Source organism: Papio anubis, chromosome 13, assembly GCF_008728515.1.
Source record: "Papio anubis isolate 15944 chromosome 13, Panubis1.0, whole genome shotgun sequence".
Lineage (NCBI taxonomy): Eukaryota > Metazoa > Chordata > Mammalia > Primates > Cercopithecidae > Papio > Papio anubis.
This window is the reverse complement of record NC_044988.1, coordinates 15,858,056-15,881,349: the sequence shown is the minus strand read 5'-3', so window position 1 is coordinate 15,881,349 and position 23,294 is coordinate 15,858,056. Positions and strand designations below refer to the sequence as shown.

The window sequence follows — 23,294 nt, the reverse complement described above, 5'->3', positions numbered from 1 at the left end:
AGGAGGCTGAGGCAGGAGAATGGAGTGAACCTGGGAGGCAGCAGTGAGCCAAGATCACACCACTGCACTCCAGCCTGGGCAACACAGCAAGACTTCGTCTCAAAATAAATAAATAAATAAATAAATAAATAAATAAATAAATAAATCACAGCCCACTCTACGAAATGTGAAAGAACACAGACAAGGCTCATGGCAGAACCTGCATTTGGTCTGCCCTGTGAGGCCATGGGGACACAGCTTCCCTGACCCTTGGTTATATGAGGATAATGATAACCACCTTCTGACATTTTTCTATGCGAAATTGCCACATAGCTCTTGGCACATGGTGACCGAAGAATCTGAATTTGTTGAAACTTACTCTGTAACCCATATTCAGGGCAAAAGGTATATAAATATTTGGCTTACTGGGTCTCAACAATCACATGATTACAATCTCCTGAGGGACAGGAGTGGTGACTCCTACGGTCACAGCGTAGGAAGAAATTGCTCTCCCACTTGTACTCGCATTTGTGAGACAGTCGCCACTCACAACCCTGTTCTCATACCTACCGCCATCCTCCAGACCCTGAAAGGTAGACACAAGTTTTACTGCTCCCATTTTCCAAGTGGGAAACACTGAATTGTCCTGGCAATTTTCCTAAGACTCTAACCCTTCTGCAGCTGGGCTTGCACGAGTCATCTCCAGGACTCTTGCCACCAACACAGTCGGAGTCTTTTCCAAAGTCAAAGAGAAGTGGTTTCATCAGATTCAAGACGATCTATGAGCTGATAAAGTTTCAGAAAAATCCCATTACAGAAAGAATGTCAGAAGTTTGGGAACTATAAAGTATGAGGGAAAATGAAGGGAGAAAATCCACTAACAGAAAACAGGAGTATCTCTTTAAGCCACACACATGCATCCCCCTTTTCCACAGGCATATGACTGCAAAGCAAGACATCGCCTTTCCAGTCTCCCTTGTGGCCACCAGGTGACAAACTCCCTGCCGATGGACTGGCAAATAAAAGTGATGGAAGAAATTCTAGTCACCTGCTTAAAAGCACATCCCTTTCCCAGGACTTCTGCCCTTTCCCAGCCGCTGGCTGGAAGTGGTGGCAACTAGAGAGGCCTTACAGGTGCACAGCCGCATTGTGGCCTGGGTCCCTGGGTCACAGGTGGGAGGGAGACAAACTCTTATGGTCTTTAAGCTACTTCATTGTTGGTATTAGAGAAAATAGGAAAGTAAGGTGGGGAGGGAGAGAGAACAGAAAAGATAAACACTCCATTAACAAGTCATCTGAGTCCGTCAGATAGAAACCTATTTTGTTATACTAGGAAGGGATGATAGCAACATCAGCTTCAATAATTGGGGGTTTGCCATGCACTTAATGAGAAGTGAAAATATTTAACTCAGTACATAAACATTTTTTTTTTTGGCAAAAAGCAAACAAAGTAATGTTTTTGAATATATAAAGAACAAGGTCTTGGTAACAAATGGAAAATATTAAGACAAACTGCCAACAACTCGCTGGATCATAAGAAAACAAGAACATTAAAAATTCCTTAGGTGCTATTTTTAAACAGCCAGGAACGCTGCCTTAAAATTATTAGCTATTATTTTATAAAATAATAGAAAATAATAGTATATAAAAAATGAGTCGTGTAGCTTTTCCAGGAGGAAACATGGATGGTAACTTATTAAAAGCCCAGGGTTACAGATTTCATCTCATCAAATTAGTAAAAGCATGTCCACAAAGATAAAGACCAAAGACTAATGAGAGATAATAATGGCTAGAGCTATAGGGAGGGCCTTAATGAGAAGAATGGGGAGAAGTGCTGGGTATGGTTGGCTTAACTAAATTAGTATAATAGACCAAATAAGTACTAATGAAGCCAAAACCAGCTGGCTTTCCACATTTTACAGGTAAATGAACTCTGCAGCTTTCTATGTATCATCGATCATAACACAAAACCCAAGTGAAGCTTGTGAAGAGAGAGAATACAGATTTGAAACTATTGGGGCCGGCGTGTAGTTGGTCACGCCTTTAACCCTAGCACTTTGGGAGACCAAGGCAGGAGGATCACTTGAGGTCAGGAGGTCGAGACCAGCCTGGGCAACAAAGTGAGACTCTGCCTCTACAAAAAATGAAAATAAAAAAAAAAAAAAAAAAAATTAGCCTGGCTATTCAGGAGGCTAAAGTGGGAGGATTGCTTAAGCCCAGGAGCTCAAGGCTGCAGTGAGATGTGATCATGCACTCCAACCTGGGTAACAAACAGAGTGTGAACCCAAATCTTTAAACAAAAAAAGAGAGGGAGAGAACGAAAGAAAGAAAAAGAGAAAGGGAGAAGAAAGAAAAGATTGGGCCTTCCTAGAAAAAGGAATATTTTGCCTTCCAATGAATCACCAGAAAAAAGCAGAGTTTTAATTTGTGACCTTGAATCACAACAGTATCACAACAAAAGAACAAATCTTGATGAAGTAATTTTACCTTCCTAAAGAAAACTGTCATTAGTAAACCTTCAACGACTCACAGTTCCTAGTCTTGAGCTCCCAGTAACTCAAGCTTGTGAAGGATTAGGTTCTAATGCAACGGGAGCCTACCACCAAATATACTTATAAAATAAGCAGTGCAATTCAAAACTTCCTCTACAAATGTATAATCTTTGCTTACAAAACCCACATTGATGATCCCAAAGCTGTAATAAAAAACAATAAAGAAAGAAAAGGAAAACCACTTATTGGTACTAAAGCCTTTACTGTAATAAACCAAATATATTTACAATTTATACAAATGTTTAACCTTCAACAAAAATACAAAAAAACATTTCACAAGATGCAAAACCAGGAAACAAGTTCATTGGAGACACCACTGCTCTACAAAGGACGGAAAGTGAGGTGAACTGCAAGGAACAGGAAAGGTAATCTCACACTTGGGCAAGGCGTGATCCCCAGATCACCCAGAAAGAAAGAATGGGCTGTCACGTGAGTCGGCCGATTCCGTTCCTCAATCCTACAACCCATGGCCCCTCTGTCTGCTTGGCCTTGGTGCTCCATTTGGTCTATGTAGACAGGTGACTTTCTGCTGATGGACTTGTCGCCTCCTCTTTGTAGACTCAAAGTAGTTTCGTGTCAAGGTTTGGAAACAGGTGTTTGTATTTTTTTTTCTCTTTTAAAGTTACAACTTTTCTATTTCTACAAATTCGAAACATTTTGGCCCAATTCAACTATCAACGTTAAACCACATAATGTTTTCAGTAGATGACTTCATAGACTGTAGCCTTCTTGTCCCCTGAGCCAGTGACTATGTACTTATCATCCACAGAGATGTCACAGCTAAGCACTGACGAGGACTCTTTGGACTGGAAGAGAAAACAATGAACACGTGTTTAATGTGGAACAACGGTACTCAGAGGCCCCGCTCCCTCTGAGGCACCTTCACTCCTGGTTTCAAAGGCAACACTGTGGTGAAACTGTGGATCTAGGTGAGGAGCACTTACTCACCTGGAATATGCTGGCTCCATAGGGGGTCCGCCAAGCATTGAGGAGGTTATCTTTTCCAGTACTCACAAACCATTTACCTAGAATTAGCAAAGGAGTATCTCGTTTTCACAAGATTAAAATTCCTACTATACAATTAGCAACTTGGACTTAATCAAACTAAGAACATTTTTAATGTATGAACTATCATGCCCTAAGGGACTGGTCCATGACATGAACAGTTGTTTAAATCTGGGCTCCTCAGTGATTTATCAGTGTGATCTTGGGTATAATTTAAGAGGTGTCAGCCTCCTTAGTCACTGGATACAGGACTAGTAGCATCATATCCAACACACGGTAACCCTCAAATATAGAACCAATGAAGAAGGTCTTCTATTTTAGTCAGTCTTCCCATGATAAAATGGGACTAGACAGGATTAAACATCTAACTTAAGTAAAATGCCAGTCACATCATATAGCACGAAGAAAAATGCTCAATAAGTGACAGGCACTCATCCGTCCGTCCGTCCGTCCGTCCGTCCGTCCACCTCTGCATCCTGTGAACAGGTATCTGCCCATCTGCAGTGCACAAGAAGGGTCTCCACATGAACTTCTTCCCTCTTCAACCTCACTGTAGAGTGTAACTAAGTGTCTGGGTACACCTAAATACCCGCTTCTCTGACCCTGGATTCCTCATCACGGACAGCTCATGACTTCCACTGCCCCTGCCCCATTCTTCAGTAAATTCCCACCCACCCCTCTACAGAGTGGAAACTCATTGTCGTCTCCCAACCCCCACTGAAACAAACCTGTGTCCAAACCTTGTATTAGGCAATCACATTGCCTGCTGACTTTTCTCAAATCAGCAAAACAAACTGAAACAGACATTGCTGTGCTCTGAAGGGCATATTAAAACAATGGAATTATTGCATCCAGCTGCTCAAAGAACAACACTGTTTCCAGATATGATCTCTACCATATTTTTTTAAGAAGCATTTTCCATTTGGGCCATCAACGACCGCCAGTTTCCTTTCGGCTGAACTCACCACAGTAAGCAAATTTCAGGGACAGCACACAGCTCTCGTGCAGGTGCAACTGGTACTTGTCGGGCTTGTTCACGTGCAGCACCTCCACGTTGCTGCTCTCCATGCCCACTGCCAGCCACTCCCCAGTGGGGCAGTAGCCCAGGGAGAAGATCTGCAAGGAGCAGGACAGGCTCACTCATGATTCCGCCTGATACACTTAGGAAGGGAAGACGCAATGTGAAAGCGGGGGAAAGAGCAAGAATAGGCGGAGGTAATCATCCGAGTCCAGACTATGGGGAGGGCCACAGGGCAAGTGATCTAACGCAGATGAACCAAGTGTCAAAACCTTTAGGAAACTGGAAACATTTGAACCCCTCTGTCCTTTGGGATAAAATTAAGAAATGATTCCTAATAATAATGGCATTCACGTGTACATTTTAAAGGAGGCCTTACCTTTTCGAGACAGTAACTGAAATACAATCATATATCACCTATCGAGGCAGATGTGTTCTGAGAAATGTGTCATTAGGTGACTTTATTTTATTTTTTATTTATTTATTTTTATATTTTTATTTTTTTATTTTTTTCGAGATGGAGTTTTGCTCTATCGCCCAGGCCAGAGTGCAGTGGCACGAGCTCAGCTCACTGCAACCCCTGCCTCCTGGGTTCAAGTGATTCTCCTGCCTCAGCCTCCTGACTAGCTGGGACTCCAGGCATGAGCCACCACGCCTGGCTAATTTTTGTATTTTTAGTAGAGACGGAGTTTTACCATGTTAGCCAGGATGGTCTCGATCTCCTGACCTCGTGATCCATCCGCCTCGGCCTCCCAAAGTATTGGGATTATAGGCGTGAGCCACTGCGCCTGGCCTCATTAGGTTACTTTATTGTGTGAACTTCACAGAGTGCAGTTACACACACCTAGATGGGGGAGCCTATCATTCATAGGCTACAAGCCTGCACAGCATGCTACTGTACTGAGTACTGCAGGCAAGTGTAGCATAATGGGAAGTATTTGTACACTCAGATATATCTAAACATTGAAAAGGTACAGAAAAATATGGTATTATAATCTTAAGGGATCACTGTCACATATGAGGTCTGTCCTTGGCCAAAAGGTTACATGGTGCATGACTGTGCTTATGGATAAAATGATATGCTGTCTGGAATTTACTTTAAAATAATCCAGTGTTTGGGGATGGGGACGAGAGTTATCACACGGCCAAATAACTTAAAGCTGAGCGATGGGCATGTGGCGTTTATTGTACAATTCTCTGTACTCTCATAACTGCTTGGACATTTGCTGTACTCATATGTATTTGAGAATTTCTCTAAGAAGTTTAAAAAAAAACAAAAAAGGCAGACCAAAAATTGTATCCTACTTATGTTAGGAAAGAGGGAAAACAGCAAGACTCTAAGAAACTCAACAAAATGTTACCCGGAATATGAAATTTAGAAGTATATATGCCTGTTTTCTGTTTCTGTCCTAGTTTTCTGAGTAGAATTATTTTTATTACAAAACAAGGTAAAAAAAAAAAAAAAAATTGCCAAGTCATGATCAAAGCAACAATTCTACCACCAGAAAGCATTTAAAACGGCAACCACTGTTTTTTCCAAAACAAGTCTACACTCAGACACTGGACATCAAAATACTTTTCACAATCTACAAAGCTGCCATTTATATATTATTTCAAAAGTCTGCAAATCTAGTCAGCCATGAGTTCATTTTTTAAAGGATGAGGAATAAAATGCATATCACTGAGGTATTTCTGCATTTTTTTAAGCTCTCTGGTGCAGGGGAAATAAATGAACTTTCAGAGGGGCTGTGACTTCTCTCCACTCCTAGTGACATTCTGCAGATTTCTCAAGCTCTATTTATTTGGGAATCAAAAAAATCATCTCCTACTCCTACATTAGATGGTGAGAATACGTGCCACCGATCAAACACTGCTGAAGGAAAACTATATATTCCTCACCATACAAATCCCTTAAACAAATTCATATATAAATATAACAGCGAACACCCCTTAACCTACAGGATTCTAAAAACCACTCTAGGAGTTTTGGGGAAGGTAGGGGGGAGGGTCGTGAAGGAGGAGGTGGTGGTCATTGCTTTTAAATTAGTTATCTCAAATTCGGCCCTGATCTGTTTGTCCAGCCACTAACATCCTAGGGTAAGGGGGGAGGGTGTGAGGAGGAAGACACACCCCAGCACTTCCCAGACTCTGGGGCAAGCGGAAGCCACTCAGTCACCTGGGAGGTGAAGTCGTGCTGCTGCAGCTGCCGCCCTTCGCGCAGGTCCCAGGACCTGACCGTGTTGTCCAAACCACCCGTCCAGAGCTTGGTGCCATCATTAGAAATGTCAATACAGCTGGCTCCGTCTGTGTGGCCCTGGAATTGCCTGATAAAACAAACCAGATTGAATAATGATTTCCTGCCAGAGCTCAAGGTAAACACTGTTGTGTTGTTAGTTTTGGACCCTGTGTGTGCATGTGTGTGTGTCATCCCGCCAGTGTCTGCTGATGTGCAAGATCAAACTAACCTTCCCCCGAGGAGGAGGGGACACAGCACCTGCTGATTGTCTTTCCTTTTTTTTCACGATCCAAGTGCTAAAGAAATGGAATATGCCACTGCAGGTCACTACCCAGAAGTTAAATACACTGCTCTGACAAATCCGTCTGCGAGGTACAATTCTTGCCAGCTCTGGTAAAGTGTTGAATTGTTAAATAGAAAATAAAAGACAAACACACAAAATCCCAACTGTATTCCTTATGGAAAGATAAAGGTCTGTTCTTGAATGGTGCAGGCCTGAATCCATGAGAAAAAGAAATGGGGACGTTCCAAGCACAGAGTGGACAGAAGCATTGCTGTTTCCATGAGTGGATCAACACAGCAATGCTCTACGTGCCAACAGAGCATGAGCTCATGTATTTACTCAACCTTGCTTTCTGTGTTAGAAAGAGCCCTGCATTAGGAAATCTGGACTCCCAGAGACAAAGGGTCACGCATACCAGCCTCCTGACCTCAGAGGCATTGGGCAGAGACAGAGGTAATTGCCATGGGCACCTCAGAAAGACTCTGCCTCCAAGCTGAGCACAAGGCTGTTCTTTAAAGCAGAACCTTGTGCTTCATTCAAAAATCGCCACCAGAAACAATCAGCCAACAGGGATCTGCTGAGCACAGATGCTGTGCAAGGCAATGAGCAGAGCGGCGGAGGGGAGGTCAGTGTAAGCCCCAGCAGGGATGGCGACCGTCCTGGACTCAGTTCTGCATGCTGAGAGGGAGCTGGTGGGGGAGCAGCCAGAAAAGGTGGACAAAGTCTAGACCTACCCTCGGAACCAGGCGGGATCCAGTAAAGAACTGTGTGGGAATTTCAACCCCGAGAGGAAAGTGTCCACGCTGCTCCTTCCTCCAGGATCCCCACACCTTATCATTCCCATAGAGCTCCAAACTTTTAACCTGAGCTTGGATTTTAAAGAGTGCAAGGGAAGGAAAAAGCACTACTACTGTCCTAAATTCTAAGCCAAGATGTGAACCATCACTTTAAACATCTTTTCTCTGCAAGCCATTCCCAACTTCTGCACTTTAGGATCCAGGCTGGGTCCTCTCTCCTCTACTGCGGCCGTGCAGGGGGACCTCAAGTGTTTCTGCTCGCTTCCCAGACATCCCCACAGAACACCCAGGCCTGGAGCAGTCGCTGCGTCTCTTGCTGAAAGTGTTGCTTTTCTTCCCTTCAAACCGCTCTGGAAATCCAGTGATCTCTTGACCCTCTGACTTCTTTGGGCCTTTCTAACTCATTAAACGCTGTTCCTCATTGACTGAAAACACCTTCCTCTGCTGACATACGGTACCTGACGGCTGCCCCCCGTCCCGCTGCCCTCCCTCCATCCATATACTTCAGCATGACTCTCAGGCACATCCTATGACTGTTCAGAATGTGCTGGGTTACGATGGATACAAAGACATGCAATAGGCTGTGCATGGCCCTGTTACAGGCGGCAGCCACTAGCTACCTGTGGGCGGTCCAGAGAAAGATTTGTAAGATGCTACCCCATCCTATCCAACAGGTATTTACTCCCCAGGAGCTGGCACGGAGCAAGGGATCACAGCACAGAGAAGACAGCAGAATGCCTGGGCCCCAGCTTGACTCCACCACATCCAACTGTGCAACCTGAAGCCAGTAACTCACCCTCTCTGAGCCTCAGGCACTTCATCTATAAAATGGGGCAAATAGCAGGACAGTGTCATGAGGACTAAGTGGAGGAATATTTGAAAAGTGCTTGGAATTGATATTTTGAAAGTGCTACTTATGGAGTTTTAAAAAAAGAAAAAACAAGTCACTTTGCTAGGATAAAAGGTTGAGAGGGCGTTCGGCTCTGGCTCCATTATTCCATTTTGCTCACCTACACTACTCAGCAAACGGAAGAGGAAAATAACTGCCGCACTGTCGCCCACACGCAGGGACCGGGCCCAGCTCAATGACACTTAATGGATTTCTACAGCAGAGGTTTGAAGAGAGTGAGCTGTCATGATGATTTCTGGAGCCCGTGCCTTCTCTGTGCAGCACAAGAGGGGACTTACCAAACAAGCCATGGACCCCAAACTGCACCATCCGCAGGGACGGCTTCCCAGTGAAGATGAAACAAGAGTAAAACACATGCTTCATTTTACCTTTCATGTTTCATTCGTGCTTACTTTAAAAAGACTTTTTGAGAACAGTTCTGGTGTGAGCACTGACTTCTGAAGGGGGCATTTGGTGGGGGAGCTGAGGAGAGACACAAGGGTACCAGAACTGCAGCTGCTGCTAAGGGGACAGGGCCAATGCCAGGACGCGAGGCAAAACCCTGCGGGCTCCTGAGTGGAACCACCCCTGGGCAGGTCTCCTATTTCATTATTGAGATACTTTAAAACCATTTTGTGGGTGAAATTCATGGAATCTGCTCTTCTCATGTCTCCTTGTTGATTTTCTGTTATCTTTTATCAGTTGGCTCTTGTCTGCACCAAGTTCTAGCCAAAGCCCAAAACATCTAGTAGCAAGGGCCCTTTGTGCTGCCGTGTAATTCACATTAGGCCACCCCTTGGCAAAAGCCAGAAATATTTTTTGAACAAGTTTGGAGTCTGTATGCGGGCTGACATACAGACTATAGGATATACAGACTATCTATAAGGAGATAGAACGTCTCGGTGACCCCAGGCATGGTAGCAAGACTGTAAGCCCCCCAAAGGCAGCAACACGGTTGTCTTTGTTCCCCCATCATCTAACCCCATGCCTGGCATTCAAGAGGCTCTTACTGTGCAGGCTGTGGGCAGCCAGAGAGAAGCAGAGGTGATAGGCCCAGCTGCTCAAGAAGGGAACCCCTCCTTAGACGACCATCTTTGCTCACCTCACTAGTGTCTGGTTGTGCAGATCCCACACAGCGATGTTGCCGTCGCTGCAGCACGAGAAGCAGACCTTGGAATCGGGGCTGATGGCCAGGGCGTAGCAGGCGGGGGCCGAGGACGTCAGCTCCGCCTTGATGCGTGGGGTTGGAGCCGCCAGGTCCCAAATGGACAAAGTACTGGCTTCCCCTCCCACTATGAGAGTGCAGCCATCAGGTAGCAATTTACAGGAACGGATATAATTGTCTCTGTTCTGTAAAATAAACATAATTCATTGCTATAATGAATTACCGAGCAATCATAGCACCATGTTCTCTAATGGCCGTCTTGGTTTTTTGAATTAAAGAGTGGCGTTTCACGGACACTCTAACAGAGCAAGAGATCTCTAGTCAAGATTGGGGTCCAAGCGCAACTGTCTCCTTCAAAACAGTAAAAAAAACAAATTCACAGGAGCTTAGATAACTGTTTCTGGTGTCCTGCATCACAGAGCTGAAACTATCTAGGTATGAGGTACAGGTGTACACACAGTTCCCTGAGAAGAAACCACTTTTCCAAGCTCGTTTATACATCTGCCTCATCACCCTGCATCATTTACTGCTTGGACACTGCAGGCCCCCGTCTATGTTTTGGTCTTCGTTATGCTGAGCACATTACTTCATTAGTCAGAGGGATTCTTGCTAATAATTTACCAGAGCTGCTTTCTCAAGTTGTCATGTGGCTGCTATTATATTTAAGCCCCTCAATGCAAAGGCCAAAGAACCTGATAAAAGCAGGCACCTTGCCATCAAAACCAACACATATGAAGGGGGTGGGGGTGGGGGGCCCTCATATGATCAACCCCTGAAAGATGCAGATATGGCTAAAGTTTGCTTAAGTGTTTTTCACGATGGACTGTCTTTCAAAGATTAAAGAAACTTTAAACACGTGACTTCAACAAAGGATATTCCCACTACTATAGAATGCTGGGCCATATTTAAATACAAGTTTCATGAATGAAGACATTTTGAAGTTATTTGTTTTTTTTAAAAAGGCACTAATAACTACTCTAAACACAAGTCTGTGTTTCAAAAACACTGCACTCAGCTTTCTGGAAACACTCTCTCCGGAATCTTTACAATTTTCCAGGCAGGCAGTGGTACACGGCACCATCTGCAACCGCAGAGTGCAGGCAGACCCCATGCCAGGGCATGGCAGGGCAGGGCAGTTCGGAGTCTGCTTAAGGCCAGTGGTATGTGCTCTGTAAATCCTGGGGTTACGGTTTAGAGACTGGAACATGTCCCAACGTGTTTTATGTCCCTGAAAAATGCAAAATGGTATTCTCAGGCTCTGAGCGGACATGGCTTAGGTACTCTGGGAAAGCATTCTCACCGCTCTATTTTGTTGATGGCTGCCCCCGGTCTTTGCAGTGACAGCCTTTAACCCTTTCCTGAAGTGAAGGTCATAAAACCTAACCAGCTCTCTCAGGTCTCCCTTAAAAACACAGACCTTACCCTGTTCAGAATGGTTTTTATGCCATGTTATCAAATATTTACTATTCTATATTTATCTAAAGGCTATAGGGAAATTAAAAACTGAGTGGATGGCAGGGACCAGAGTCCAGGCCAAGTTGTGCTTTTGTCCATTAAATGGGAAACCCCCTTTTGTAATGTACATCCATACACAAGGAGAGCCTCTGTAAACCAGTGTAAAATATTTTATAAAAAGAAATCCATCAACTCTGGGATTTAGCCAGTGCAACAGCAACAAATGAAACCTTCGCATTTAAACGGGGGGCTGAGGGGGTTAAATACCCAACACAGGAAACAGAAGGGGCTTCTATTTCCTCATAATGGGAATAAAACCCAGGCCCACACAGCTATTTCCTTATTGAATCTCCAGGGAGAAATTGCCCTTGTGCACCAGTTCCTGTCCACTCACCAGACAGTCGAGCTGGGAGACAGGACTCTTATTGCCAGGGTGGCTGATGTCCCAGACCTTGACGCAGCCCTTCCCGCCCGTGTACACGTGTCTCGTGGGGTTGCTGATGGTCACCGCGCACACCACCTCCCCGTGGTTGAGGGTGTTGATCTGGCGAGCATGCCGGGGGATTCCGGGTCCGATGAGGGCGTCGGGGGGAAAAGGGACAGGCTGCATCTGACCGTCTGCGGTAACGTGGAAGGAGTACGCACTTTTGGAAAAACGAATGGAGAGAAGACAGAAAACACATTTACAGAGGAAGCAGTCATTACCTCGGCAACGTGCTACGACTACGAAAACGATGAAAAAAAGGAAAGATTCTCTTGTATATTTTCCTTTTAAAACAATACAAGTTGAAGTATTTACTGATGGTGCAAATTTAAAATAATTAATAGCAGAAATCTAGTGTGTACCAAATGACATATACATAGAACTGTATTTAAAATTTTTTAAAGGTATTTAAATCGTTCTTATCCATTCTATAAAGTATTCCCTCAAATCTCCTTATAAAACACTTAACGCACTTCCAAATGAACATAAAATACCTCCTTCTATGTATCTTGTGTAATTTTATGATTTCTTAGTATAATTTTAAATGATTATTTTCCCTGCTAAAGATGAAGCCCTTAAGAACTAATAATAATTAAACAGAGTAGATAGTGTATTTTAATAGCAAAAACAACCCCCCCACACCCCAAAAAACAGCTTTCTAAAAATACCAGTTTATGGTTTGGACTTCAACTTTCTTTTGCTTAAGGAAGAGAAAATAAGAGATTATCTTATATGGCTTTAAACAGGATTTTAGGTTTCCTACTCAACAATCTTCCTTGCCTATGTTGGTCAGGAACGCCATTAGATAAGGCAGCAAAGTACCCAGCTAAAAAAACTACTCTTCCCCGCTCTCCTTTAGCCCAGCGTGCCTCTGTTCTGACCAATAAAGTCTAAGAAGAAGCTGCTGGATGGCATTTTGAGGAAGTTCTGAACTTGAAAGAGAGGAGAGGGATGGGGAATATGGGAACTCTTCTGTAACTTTCCACTCTATTTTGCCTGGAACCCACAACTGCTCTAAAAAAATAAATAGGGAGGGAGCATACCTGCCCTCTTCTCTTCTTCCTTCCCACTGCCTGAGCTAAGAGGGATGACTGGTGCTCCTATGGCCCAGAGGTTGATTTCAAAGACAGAAATCAATTGCTGGATAGCAAAGATGTGGAACCAACCCAAATGCCCATCAATGATAGACTGGATAAAGAAAATGTTGCGCATATACACCATGGAATACTATACAGCCATAAAAAAAAAAAGGATGAGTTCATGTCCTTTGCAGGGACATGGATGAAACTAGAAACCATCATTCTCAGCAAACTAACATAGGAACAGAAAACCAAACACCGTATGTTCTCACTCATAAGTGGGAGTTGAACAATGAGAACACATGGACACAGGGAGGGGAACATCACACACTGGGGCCTGTCAGGAGGTGGGGGGCTAGGGGAAGGATAGCATTAGGAGAAATACCTAACGTAGGTGATGGGTTGATGGGTGCAGCAAACCACCATGGCATGTGTATACCTATGTAACAAACTTGCACATTCTGCACATGTATCCCAGAACTCAAAATGGAAGGAAGGAAGGGAGGGATGGAGGGGGGGGAGGGAGGAAGGAAGGGAAGGGAGGGAGGTAGGAGGGAGGGATGGAGGGAGGGATGGAGGGAGGGAGGGAAGAAGGGAGGAAGGAAGGGAAGGAAGGAAGGGAGGGAGGGAGGAAGGGAGGAAGGAAGGAATTGCTGGGGGAGACAGAACAGAAAGACAGGATGCAGAGGCCCTGGTGACACTATGGGGCTGTCATACCTGCCCTGAGCCGCTGAGAGCCAGTGTCTTTTATGTGAGAGAGTAATAAACTTCCACATTATTTAAGCTACCATTTTCTTCCCCTGTTAAATACAAACAAACCTAATCCTGATTACCCACTTCTACTTCTACACCAAAATTCAAAGCATATTTTTTCCTCCAACGAACTTAATTTAAACTCCAAGAGCTAAGATCCTAGGGACATGATAAAACATAAACAAAGAAAAGACACTTTAGAGGATAGAAGAAAGAGAAGTGCTAATGTTTTCACTCTATGTCAACTGATAAAATGATGCACATTCGGCTGGGCGCGGTGGCTCACGCCTGTAATCCCAGCACTTTGGGAGGCAGAGGTGGGCGGATCACAAGGTCAGGAGTTCAAGACGAGCCTGACCAACATGGTGAAATCCCGTCTCTACTAAAAATACAAAAAATAGCTGGGCGTGGTGGCACATGCCTGTAATCCCAGCTACTTGGGAGGCTGAGGCAGGAGAATCACTTGAACCTGGGAAATGGAGGTTGCAGTGAGCCAAGATCACGCCACTGCACTCCACCCTGGGCGACAAGAGCAAGACTCTGTCTAAAAAAAAAAAAGTATGCACATTCTACTTTGAAGACCACTATTTCCACTTTCTTAACTTGAAATCACTAGAAGCGCTAAAAGTTCAAACCATCAACAATAAGTGAAGTAGGCACTGCTTCCTCCTGCCAATAACCCTTGAAAAACTGTGCCTTTCTGGAACCTGTCATTGGCAGCTTTATACATAATATAAACACCATGAGTACTAACACAGTGCTTAAATTTTCATTTTAATACAAACTCAAATTTTGTAAAGTAACTTAGCAAGCACAAAACTGAAAACGATTATGCCAGGTCTCTACTACCCTGCACTTAAAAGCCACATACATTTGTTTGAAAATAAAATGCATGCTATTATCTTCCCTCCATAAAAGCAAAACATCAAACACATGAAGACTTTTAAACTTCCCCCCGACTCAACCACAGGACACAATCTCAATCTGTTACCTGCTGGCAAATTGGTTCCAGTAACTAATAGTAAAATAGCTATTTGGCCCAAATCCTTAATGTTACTCTTAATTTGAATGAATAAGCACATATAATGGGAACCATGGAGACTGTCCTGGGAAATAAATACACATATAAAAACAACATAGCTCTAAGCCCTCACATCACCAAACCACTCAATCTCATTTTTCATCGAACAGGATTATTTGGTGTCCTTAGCAATATATCGAACCCACATCATATTTCAACGTGCACATTATAGTTAAACAGGAACCTATGCCGTTTATTATGGGATATTTGGATTAATAATCAAATAGCATTTTGTTGCCCTTAAAGATGGCCACAGAACTGTGAGAGTTTAAGTCTATTCATGTCCTACAAGAATTCTAGGCTTTGAAGAATGCTCAACGAACAACGTCCAGTAGCCAAGTTCTATGACTCAGAATCAGGCTCCATGCTCTGGGTCCAAAAACAACAACAAAAAAGCCAGGTGATACTGAAGAAATGACAAGTAAATTTCCATAAAATAAAACAACTGAGGTCTGGTGCTGTGGCTCGCTCTTGTAATCCCAGCACTTTGGGAGGCTGAGGCAGGCGGATCACGAGATCAGGAGATCAAGACCATCCTGGCTAACAGTGTGAAATCCTGTCTCTACTAAAAATACAAAAAAATTAGCTGAGTGTGGTGGCGGGCACCTGTAGTCCCAGCTACTCGGGAGGCTGAGGCAGGAGAATGGTGTGAACCCAGGAGGCAGAGCTTGCACTGAGCCAAGATCGCACCACGGCACTCCAGCCTGGGCAACAGAGCAAGACTCCATTTCAAAAAAAATAATAAAATAATAATTAAAAAAATAAAAATAAAAGTAAAACAATTGAGTTGCACATGATTTATAAGGATGGTGGTTAAGGTGGGGAAACTGCTTCTCAAAGATCTCGGTGCTAGAGAGAAATAACACGTGAGGATTAGTTTCTCTCTGTGTACCACAAATCAAGCTGGGCGCCTCCAGGTAAGGCCGGGTTTCCCTCAGGCACCCTTTCAGCAATCCCAGATTTTTCAGCGAAAGGAAATTTTATCTTCCTTCAACCAGAAGCCTGCTTATCATAGAGTTAAATGTTCCAGATTAAATAGATGCACCGAGTAACAGACGGGAGATCTGTCTGATCTTTGGAAGACACCCACTTCTCTCCCAGGTGTCCTCTTCTTTAAAATGCACAGGAGGCCCGCGATCATCATACGGAGGCAATTTAAAATTGATTCACAATGCAGTGAGCTGCTGTCAGAAGCTGTGAACACTCATCCGTCCCAGGGGAAACCCATATGGATGTTAATACATCAGTCACAGGGGGCCCCGCAGGAAGCTGGTGCTGCCTGCTGGGCTGCAGAGCCAAATCAAATGAACACACCAGAGCAACGCAAAGGGCAGATGGGTCTTTAGGAGGGATCAACTGGAAGGAAAAAACCAGGGGAGGAAATTATTCACCTACAATAATAACAGAGCTTTTTCGATAAAAGGCCACACTGAGGGCTCATCGTGACAATGGTGAAGGGATCCCAGGAGGAAACTTAACTTTCTCTACTGGTTGAGGAACTAGAAAAGTAAAACCAATCAGAAAGAGGAATGTATAAACAGATAGTGAGTATTCATGAATATCGCTCACACCTGAATTCCGAATGCAGCCAGCTACAAAAGAACGGACATGGAAATGACTGCATTTCTAGAATTTCGAACACAGGCAAAATTTATCTGCAGTACTGAAAGTCAAGGTGGTAGTTAACCTTGGTGACTGCAAGGGGCATGGGAAGGGTTTCTGGGCAATGATCCTGCTCTGTTCCTTGATCCAAGGGCTGGTTACACAGGTGGCTGCCTTTGGTGAAAAGTCGCTGAGCTAGACACATGGGATTCATGAACTTTCTGTATGTGTATGGTATTTCAATGTTTAAAGTTTAGATTCTTTTAGTTATTTAGAGGAAGTCGAGGGGAAGGCTCTTAACCAGTTAACACATTAGATTAGGTCCACAGCCAAATCAAGTGCCCAAACTTTGCTGTTAAATGAACCTCTCTCTGGGTCTCTGGCCACATCAACCGTGGTCTTGCCAATCAGCCAGCCTGCAGTCTAGAATGTGTCCGTTTCGTGATCCATAAGACAGGAATAACAATAAAATATAGAGGTCGCAGGGGTTGCTGTAAGGATTAAAGTGGTAACAGCTGCAAAACACTTAACACTGCACTTGACACCTGCAGTGAGTCTTCAGGAAATGACAGTATTATTATCGAACCACCACGACTGAAAATGCCAAGTGAAGATACATTGAATTGAGGGCTTTATCTCAACCAGTGGACAAGTATGTGGGTCAGGGAATGCGGAAAGGGAGGAAGACGCGGTGTGGGAAATCAGGAAAGCACAAGGGCAGTGACGAGGCAACGAAAAACACAAAATTCATAAATCATCAAAGGTGAGAGTGGAGGAAATGGCATTCAGCAAAGACTAGAACGAACGCCCAAAGAGTAGAGATGGACGTTTGGATAGAATTGTGGCAAACTGCAGGGCAGAAAGTCAGTCCTGGATCCCTCGCTAGGGGCCACACAGAGAAGCCCACCCGCATCTCAGAAAGCCTCAGAACTGAGCCCCCGCCCCCACCTAGCTTTCTGAATCAAGCTCCTACAGATGAGGATCGTGTCTGATTCTGAAGTCTGGTGTCAGAATCAAAAAGAATAAAGCCCACTCGACTTCACAGATTCAAAAATTGAATGAAATAAAAACCCATTAAGAGCGAGGGGCTTTTCATTTACTGGGCACACAGCAGAGGTGAAGGAACTAAAAGCAGAGAGTCCCCACTGGGCTCCTTCGCGGCCGCGGTGAACTGGAAAACAAGACTGTGTTCCAAGGGCGCAGGTTGTTTTTTCCTAGCAGACCAGGCTCCTCTTAATAAAACTACGCTGCGCTCTGTGGTCAAAGGAAAACAGGTGTTTACAGGGTTGTTGGTTTGCTGGAAATAGGAACTGCAGTGGCAGAATCAAGTAAACAATAGTGAAGAACCACAGACCCCAGAGATGACGGCTGTGGTCAAGCCCCGCTGCCTGTGGATTCGGCACTCTGGATGTGACATTGTTAGCTATATTAACAAGGCTCAAAAATCCGATCGTGTCAAAAACCTTCATTCGCTCTTCAAGCTCTTTAGGGCTCATGAAGCCCTTTACAATTTAGTGTCAACAAGTCTTACTTCATGTGACCTTGAACTCCCAGCCACGTGGGACAACAGGCCAGTCCCCTAAAATATCACATGCTGTCACATCTCCAAGTTGCACACAAACTTCCCTCCTGCTAGAACAGCACTGCCTCCCTCCCAAGTACACGCCGCTGCCTCCCTCCCTCTGACTGCCACAACCTCCCAAGTACACGCCGCTGCCTCCCTCCCTCTGACTGCCATGACCTCCCCAGCCTTGATGATTCTTTCCCAGGGTCCTAACCTTTCCTACTAACCTCTCTAAGAGTATTTCTCACACGGTGAACATTTCTGTCTTTCCCATTCCAGAGTTCTTCAGGGGTAGGCAGAGGATTTCACCGGCCGGCACTCTCCACGGATCAGAACACAAGTTGTCTACTGTTACCTAATCACTTATATATTGAGACAGGAAAAGTTGCCATGGTAAGGAAAATCTGCTAAAATAAGGTGGGCATTCCTCTCTAAGCCCCTGGGTGATGCCAGCCAACTTTTCCCAGGCAATGTCTAGCAATTATACCAAATGTCACTAAGAGATGGTAACAGTTTTCCTAAGGGGCAAAGGCAGTCCCTACAGAGCTGACTTAGACCACAAAAAAGACAATGAAAGCAATGACAATAATGAAGTGAAATCCATAGCTTTACCCTAAGTCAGCTAAATCCAGTGGACACTGGGCCCTTCCCAAGCAAGCTGTGGCAGAAGCAACCACAGGTCACATGGAATAAGCTCCATCCTGCCTCCAGGCCCTGGAAAGCAGGACCCACATGGTCAAGTGCAAGAAGTCAGGAGGCACAAGCAATTGCTTCAGTTTAATGACTAGTAACCTGTGGGCACCATGCCTAACTAACTTGAGCCTCATTTCCCCATTTTTACAAAGCACCCTGACAAAACTTAGCCTATGAACAGGACCACTGAGGTGTGAAGTAATGAAGCCACATGGGAAAGTACTTCAAGAAAACTATGAAGCGCAATATAGTCAACCTTTGCTTGCCACATCACAGGAGGGGCTCACTATCCCTTACTGTTTAGAGATGAGGGAAGGTGGCACAGGAGACTCTAAGTAACTCGCCCATAACTACCCAGCTAGCAAGCGGTAGAGCCAACTCCAGCTCAGCCCAGCTGCAAAAGTGGAGCTGTTAATCTTTACCTTAGCTTCCACGTCAGCACTACCTGTGACGTTATCCCCTCAAGAGGGATAACGTGGGACCCACCAGGACAAAGACACTCACCCCACACATTGTGAGCAACATGAGGCATGTCCACATTGTGAGCGTGACTGTGGGGGCTGGGGGAACCAGGCTCCTTAAGGACAGAATGGATGAGAATAATGTAATTTATGATTCCGGAGGATACTCTTAGCCTGAAAACTAATAAAGGTGGTGGCTGAGGGGAATAGTGACATGGAGCTCATAAGAAAATCAGAGTCTTATTATTCTAAGATTTTAGAAGAAAGTATAATTTACCTGCTATAGGTAAAACCTCCCTCTGTCAAATTTTTTTAAGGGTCTGCACATCTAACCCATAACATCTACAAAATTTTTCCAGTTTGGCCATTCGCGTATTCTTCCAAATAGAAAATATGCAGAACGGGTATAATAATTCCTACCTTACTTAGAAGACAGCATTTCTATGTTAACGGAGGGCTTTATTACCAACTAACTTGTAAGTAGCAAACTTCAAAGCATTAGGTTGGGAGACTCTGTTTCCTTGTTTAGATGCATACACTCGATTTTCATTTATTTTTTTAAAGGCAAATACAAAACTTCTTAAAATGGATATGTAAAAGATTACAAGCAAAGAAAACAAGAAACAGATGACCTAAGTTGATAAACAAGGAGGTATTCCAGCCAAAGTCAACATTTAAGATTCTGAGTTCTAGGACCTAACTTTCTCTATCAATTATACATTTCCAAACTTCTCAGTGTGCTGGAGCAGGAACAAGGCTCCTCAATAGGACAAAGATACAAATGGAGAAACTCTTGGATGAAAAGTAAAACAAAAAGAGGCTTAATATATCGCTATTTCAAAGCTAAACTAAAACATTCCAGCAAAGGAACTATCACTACAGACAAAAACGAGCATCATCCAAGCAAGAAATACACACACTATATTTATATCCCATAAACCAAATGTCATTTCTGACAAGGTGAAGAGGGAGAGAGAGAAGTCCAGTGAGGAATTATTGTAGCTAAACACAACTGACATCAAAAGGAAGGTCCTCCCAGCTACTCAGGAGACTGAGTCAGGAGGATCCCCTGAGCTCAGGAGTTTGAGGTCACCCTGGACATCCCTATCTCATTTTTCTTTTTAAAAAGGACGGGCCTCACCTCAACTTAATCTCAAAAAATTAAACTACATATTCCTATATTATCAGAAGGTAAAAAAACAGAAACTAAACTAATACCCACATGGCAAAAATAAGGAACAGAATGGGCATGTTATTTTTAGCATTTAATAGATTAAAAAAAAAAAAACCTACCCAAATATCACTGAGATGGTCAACTTTATATGTCAACTTGATTAAATTGATTAAGGGACACCAGAGTGGCTGATAAAACTTTATTTCTAGGTGTGTCTCTGAAGCTGTTTCTAGAAGAGATTAGCATTTGAACAGGTAACCTGAGTAAAGAAGGTCCCCTCACCAATGCAGGTGGGCATCACTGAGGGCCTGGACAGGACAGAAAGTTAGAGGAGTAGCAAATGTGCCCTTTGCTTGAGCTGGAACACCTACCTGCTGCTGCTCTCGACCATCAGTGCTCCTGGTTCTCGAGCCTCAGCTTGGAGTAGAACTACACCGGCTTTCCCGGGCCTCCAGCTTGCAGACAATAAATCATGGGATTTCTCAGTCTACACAGTCATGTGAGTCAACCCCTCCAAATAACTCCTTCTCCATATCCATATCTATAGTTTATTCATTTTGTTTCTCTGGAGAACCCAGAGTAATACAACCCCGTCAAATAAAAAGAGGGCTGAATCAATGTTCAAGTCCACTAAATATGCGAGCTGTGGAATCTAGACAAAAACAGAGAAACCAGAAGACCAGAAACAGAAAAAGTGGGGTGAAAGGGGGAAGCCCCTGGCCACTGAAACTTTTTCTTGGCGAAAAGCCTGGAAAGGGTCTCTAATCACTGCTGCAAATGTTTTCCTATGAGGCAATTTTACCCCAAATGTAGTTAAGATTTTTCTTTTCCCTTTAGGCTCTAAACCAAAAAGGTACTTTAAAGATTTATTTAAACACTAAACAAGTGGGTAGAAGATTTCTAAATTACATGTCTGGCATTAAAACACAGGGTGAAAGGACCTGTAACTACCCTAGACTCTTAAGCCAAACTATGATTAGCCAGAGTTATTACTGACCTCTAGGTGCTAATATATAAGGCAGGTAGAGCACAGCCCCCAGGTATTTTTAGGGAGAACAGCAGTGCTACAGTGCCAGGAAAAAAAAAAAAAAAAAAGTCTAACTAAAGTTTGGAATTTCTCTTACCAATGATCTCCAAAGAGCTCAGGGGAATAAATGTCCTAAAACCAAAAATGAATTCAAGTTATGCTGAACTAAACAATACCAATTAAATCCAGCCTTGAGGGTGTGAAAACAAGCTCAGGGTTACCTCTTATAAACCAACACTACTTAATAATTCGAAAATGCGAACCAAGGATCTCCTTGAGAAAAGAATGAATCACAGGGTCTTACACAATCCTGGACCTGTCTCCCACCTATTCAAGGCAATGAACATTTGTTTCCTGGGTGTCTGTGCTCAAGGGACAAGACTTCGGGAACTTCCATCCTCCTGGGGAGTAAGTAGATAGAAACATGGCCTGTACATGATTATAAGATGTTTCATGGTGCAACTGGAGGGGGACCAGAGATGGGAAGGCATCCATGAAGGCTTCATGAAGGAGGCAGCAACTCAAGCGGGCTTTGAAGGACAGAAAATACTTCAACAGGAAGAGACCAGTGAGAAGGGAAGCTGCTCCAGGGAGCAGGGGCTGGAGTCATCAGGGAACAGAGACTCATCCCATTGGGTTAGCACAGGATGTAAAGCACACAGGACATGACACGGGAAAAGCAGGCTGGGGCGATATTACCCATGGGCCTTGAATGGCATGTCGGTTTATACAGGTCGCACATCCCGTATCCAAAATGCTTCAGAACCAGAAGTGTTTCCAATCTCGGATTGTTTTCAGACTTCAGAATATTTACATAAACATAAATGAGTTATCTTGGGGATGGAACCCAATCTAAACACAAGATTCATTTCTGTTTCATACAGACCTTATGCACATAGCCTGAAGGTGATTTTAGTTTTCCCTTGGGGATGCCGAATAAACTGTGTGTTGTGTGTTGTGTGTTTTGACTGCACCTTGTCACATGAGGTCAGGTGTGGAATTTTCCACGTGTGGCATCATGTCGGTACTCAAAAAGTTTCAGATTTTGAAGCATTTTGGATTTTGAATTTTTGAATTAAGATGCTGAATCTGTATTCAACTTTTGAAGACCTCTGTGCAACACACGGCCCTGACAAGTGCTTTACAATAAAGAATAAACTGACAGCAATTTGGTGAGGAAGAAAGATAACACTCATCTAGGACCTTACTGACAAAACTGGGCAAGAGAAAGGTGAGAATTTTAACAAAGAATAAGACTGCTAAAAAAAAAAAAAAAAAAAGTTAAATAGGGAAGAATCTAACACTAAAATTTGGGCTCAGATGTCAGAGGGAATGGGTATGATGCTTTAACAAAAAGAAGTTAGGGGAGGCTGGAATGGGTATGAGAGAGGAGGGAAGGTGACCAGGGTGCTTGGGAAACCCTACTGAGATCTTGTCATCTTAACACTGGAAACAGGAGTGTGGAATGCTAGCACTGCAAGTCATCTTGCTCTGTTCTACTCTGACTGACAACAATGTGAAGCCACAGGGCCTCTGCACATGCTGGTCTCTCCACCTAGAGGTTCAGCCCCTGCCCCTGTTGGGTTAGTGCAGCTCTGAAAACCCTGCGGCAGGGAATCCCTGCTTGACCCTCCCCAGTGGGATCAGTCCCCCATGCCCTGTCACAGGCTTTCTAGAACAGTGCTCCTCTGTGATAGCTCTGTGGTAGCCTGGGGGTCTACAATTCTGCCTCTGATTTTGTGATTATTTAACTCATGTTCCCCTTGAAGGAGTTCGGGATATGCCACAACCAAATATGCCCCTTTGGTATACTGGTTATTTTGAGCTGAAAACACTTGAGAAATGAGAGATCCAGGAAAGACTTCCCGACCGCTTTCTACACAAACACAGGCCATACAATTTCCCATGAGAAAGGTGCCGTCCCTCTACCAGAAACAGAAGAAGAACAGCCTCATCACCAGAGTCTGGGAAGCAACACTAAAAGGGAAGTGTACAAA

General features: G+C 43.9%; 1 protein-coding gene across 13 annotated transcripts in view; it reads right to left on the bottom strand.

Moving 5' to 3' along the window:
* Nucleotides 1-2,713: 2,713 nt before the first annotated feature.
* TLE1 (TLE family member 1, transcriptional corepressor) overlaps nt 2,714-23,294 on the bottom strand; it is a 107,201-nt gene continuing 86,620 nt past the window's right edge. For 6 of the 13 annotated variants that reach the window (XM_031654097.1, XM_031654098.1, XM_031654103.1 and 3 more), the window contains 7 exons: nt 20,642-20,725; nt 11,774-12,023; nt 9,862-10,109; nt 6,731-6,878; nt 4,502-4,652; nt 3,480-3,556; nt 2,714-3,337 (listed from right to left, as the gene is read on the bottom strand). In XM_031654097.1, coding sequence (XP_031509957.1) covers nt 3,230-3,337; nt 3,480-3,556; nt 4,502-4,652; nt 6,731-6,878; nt 9,862-10,109; nt 11,774-12,023; nt 20,642-20,725 — 1,066 coding nt within the window. In that variant the 3' untranslated portion in view covers nt 2,714-3,229. Of the gene's footprint in view, nt 3,338-3,479; nt 3,557-4,501; nt 4,697-6,730; nt 6,879-9,861; nt 10,110-11,773; nt 12,024-20,641; nt 20,726-23,294 lie in introns of those variants that run through there. The other 7 variants (XM_031654102.1, XM_031654100.1, XM_031654101.1 and 4 more) reach the window with 2 other exon arrangements.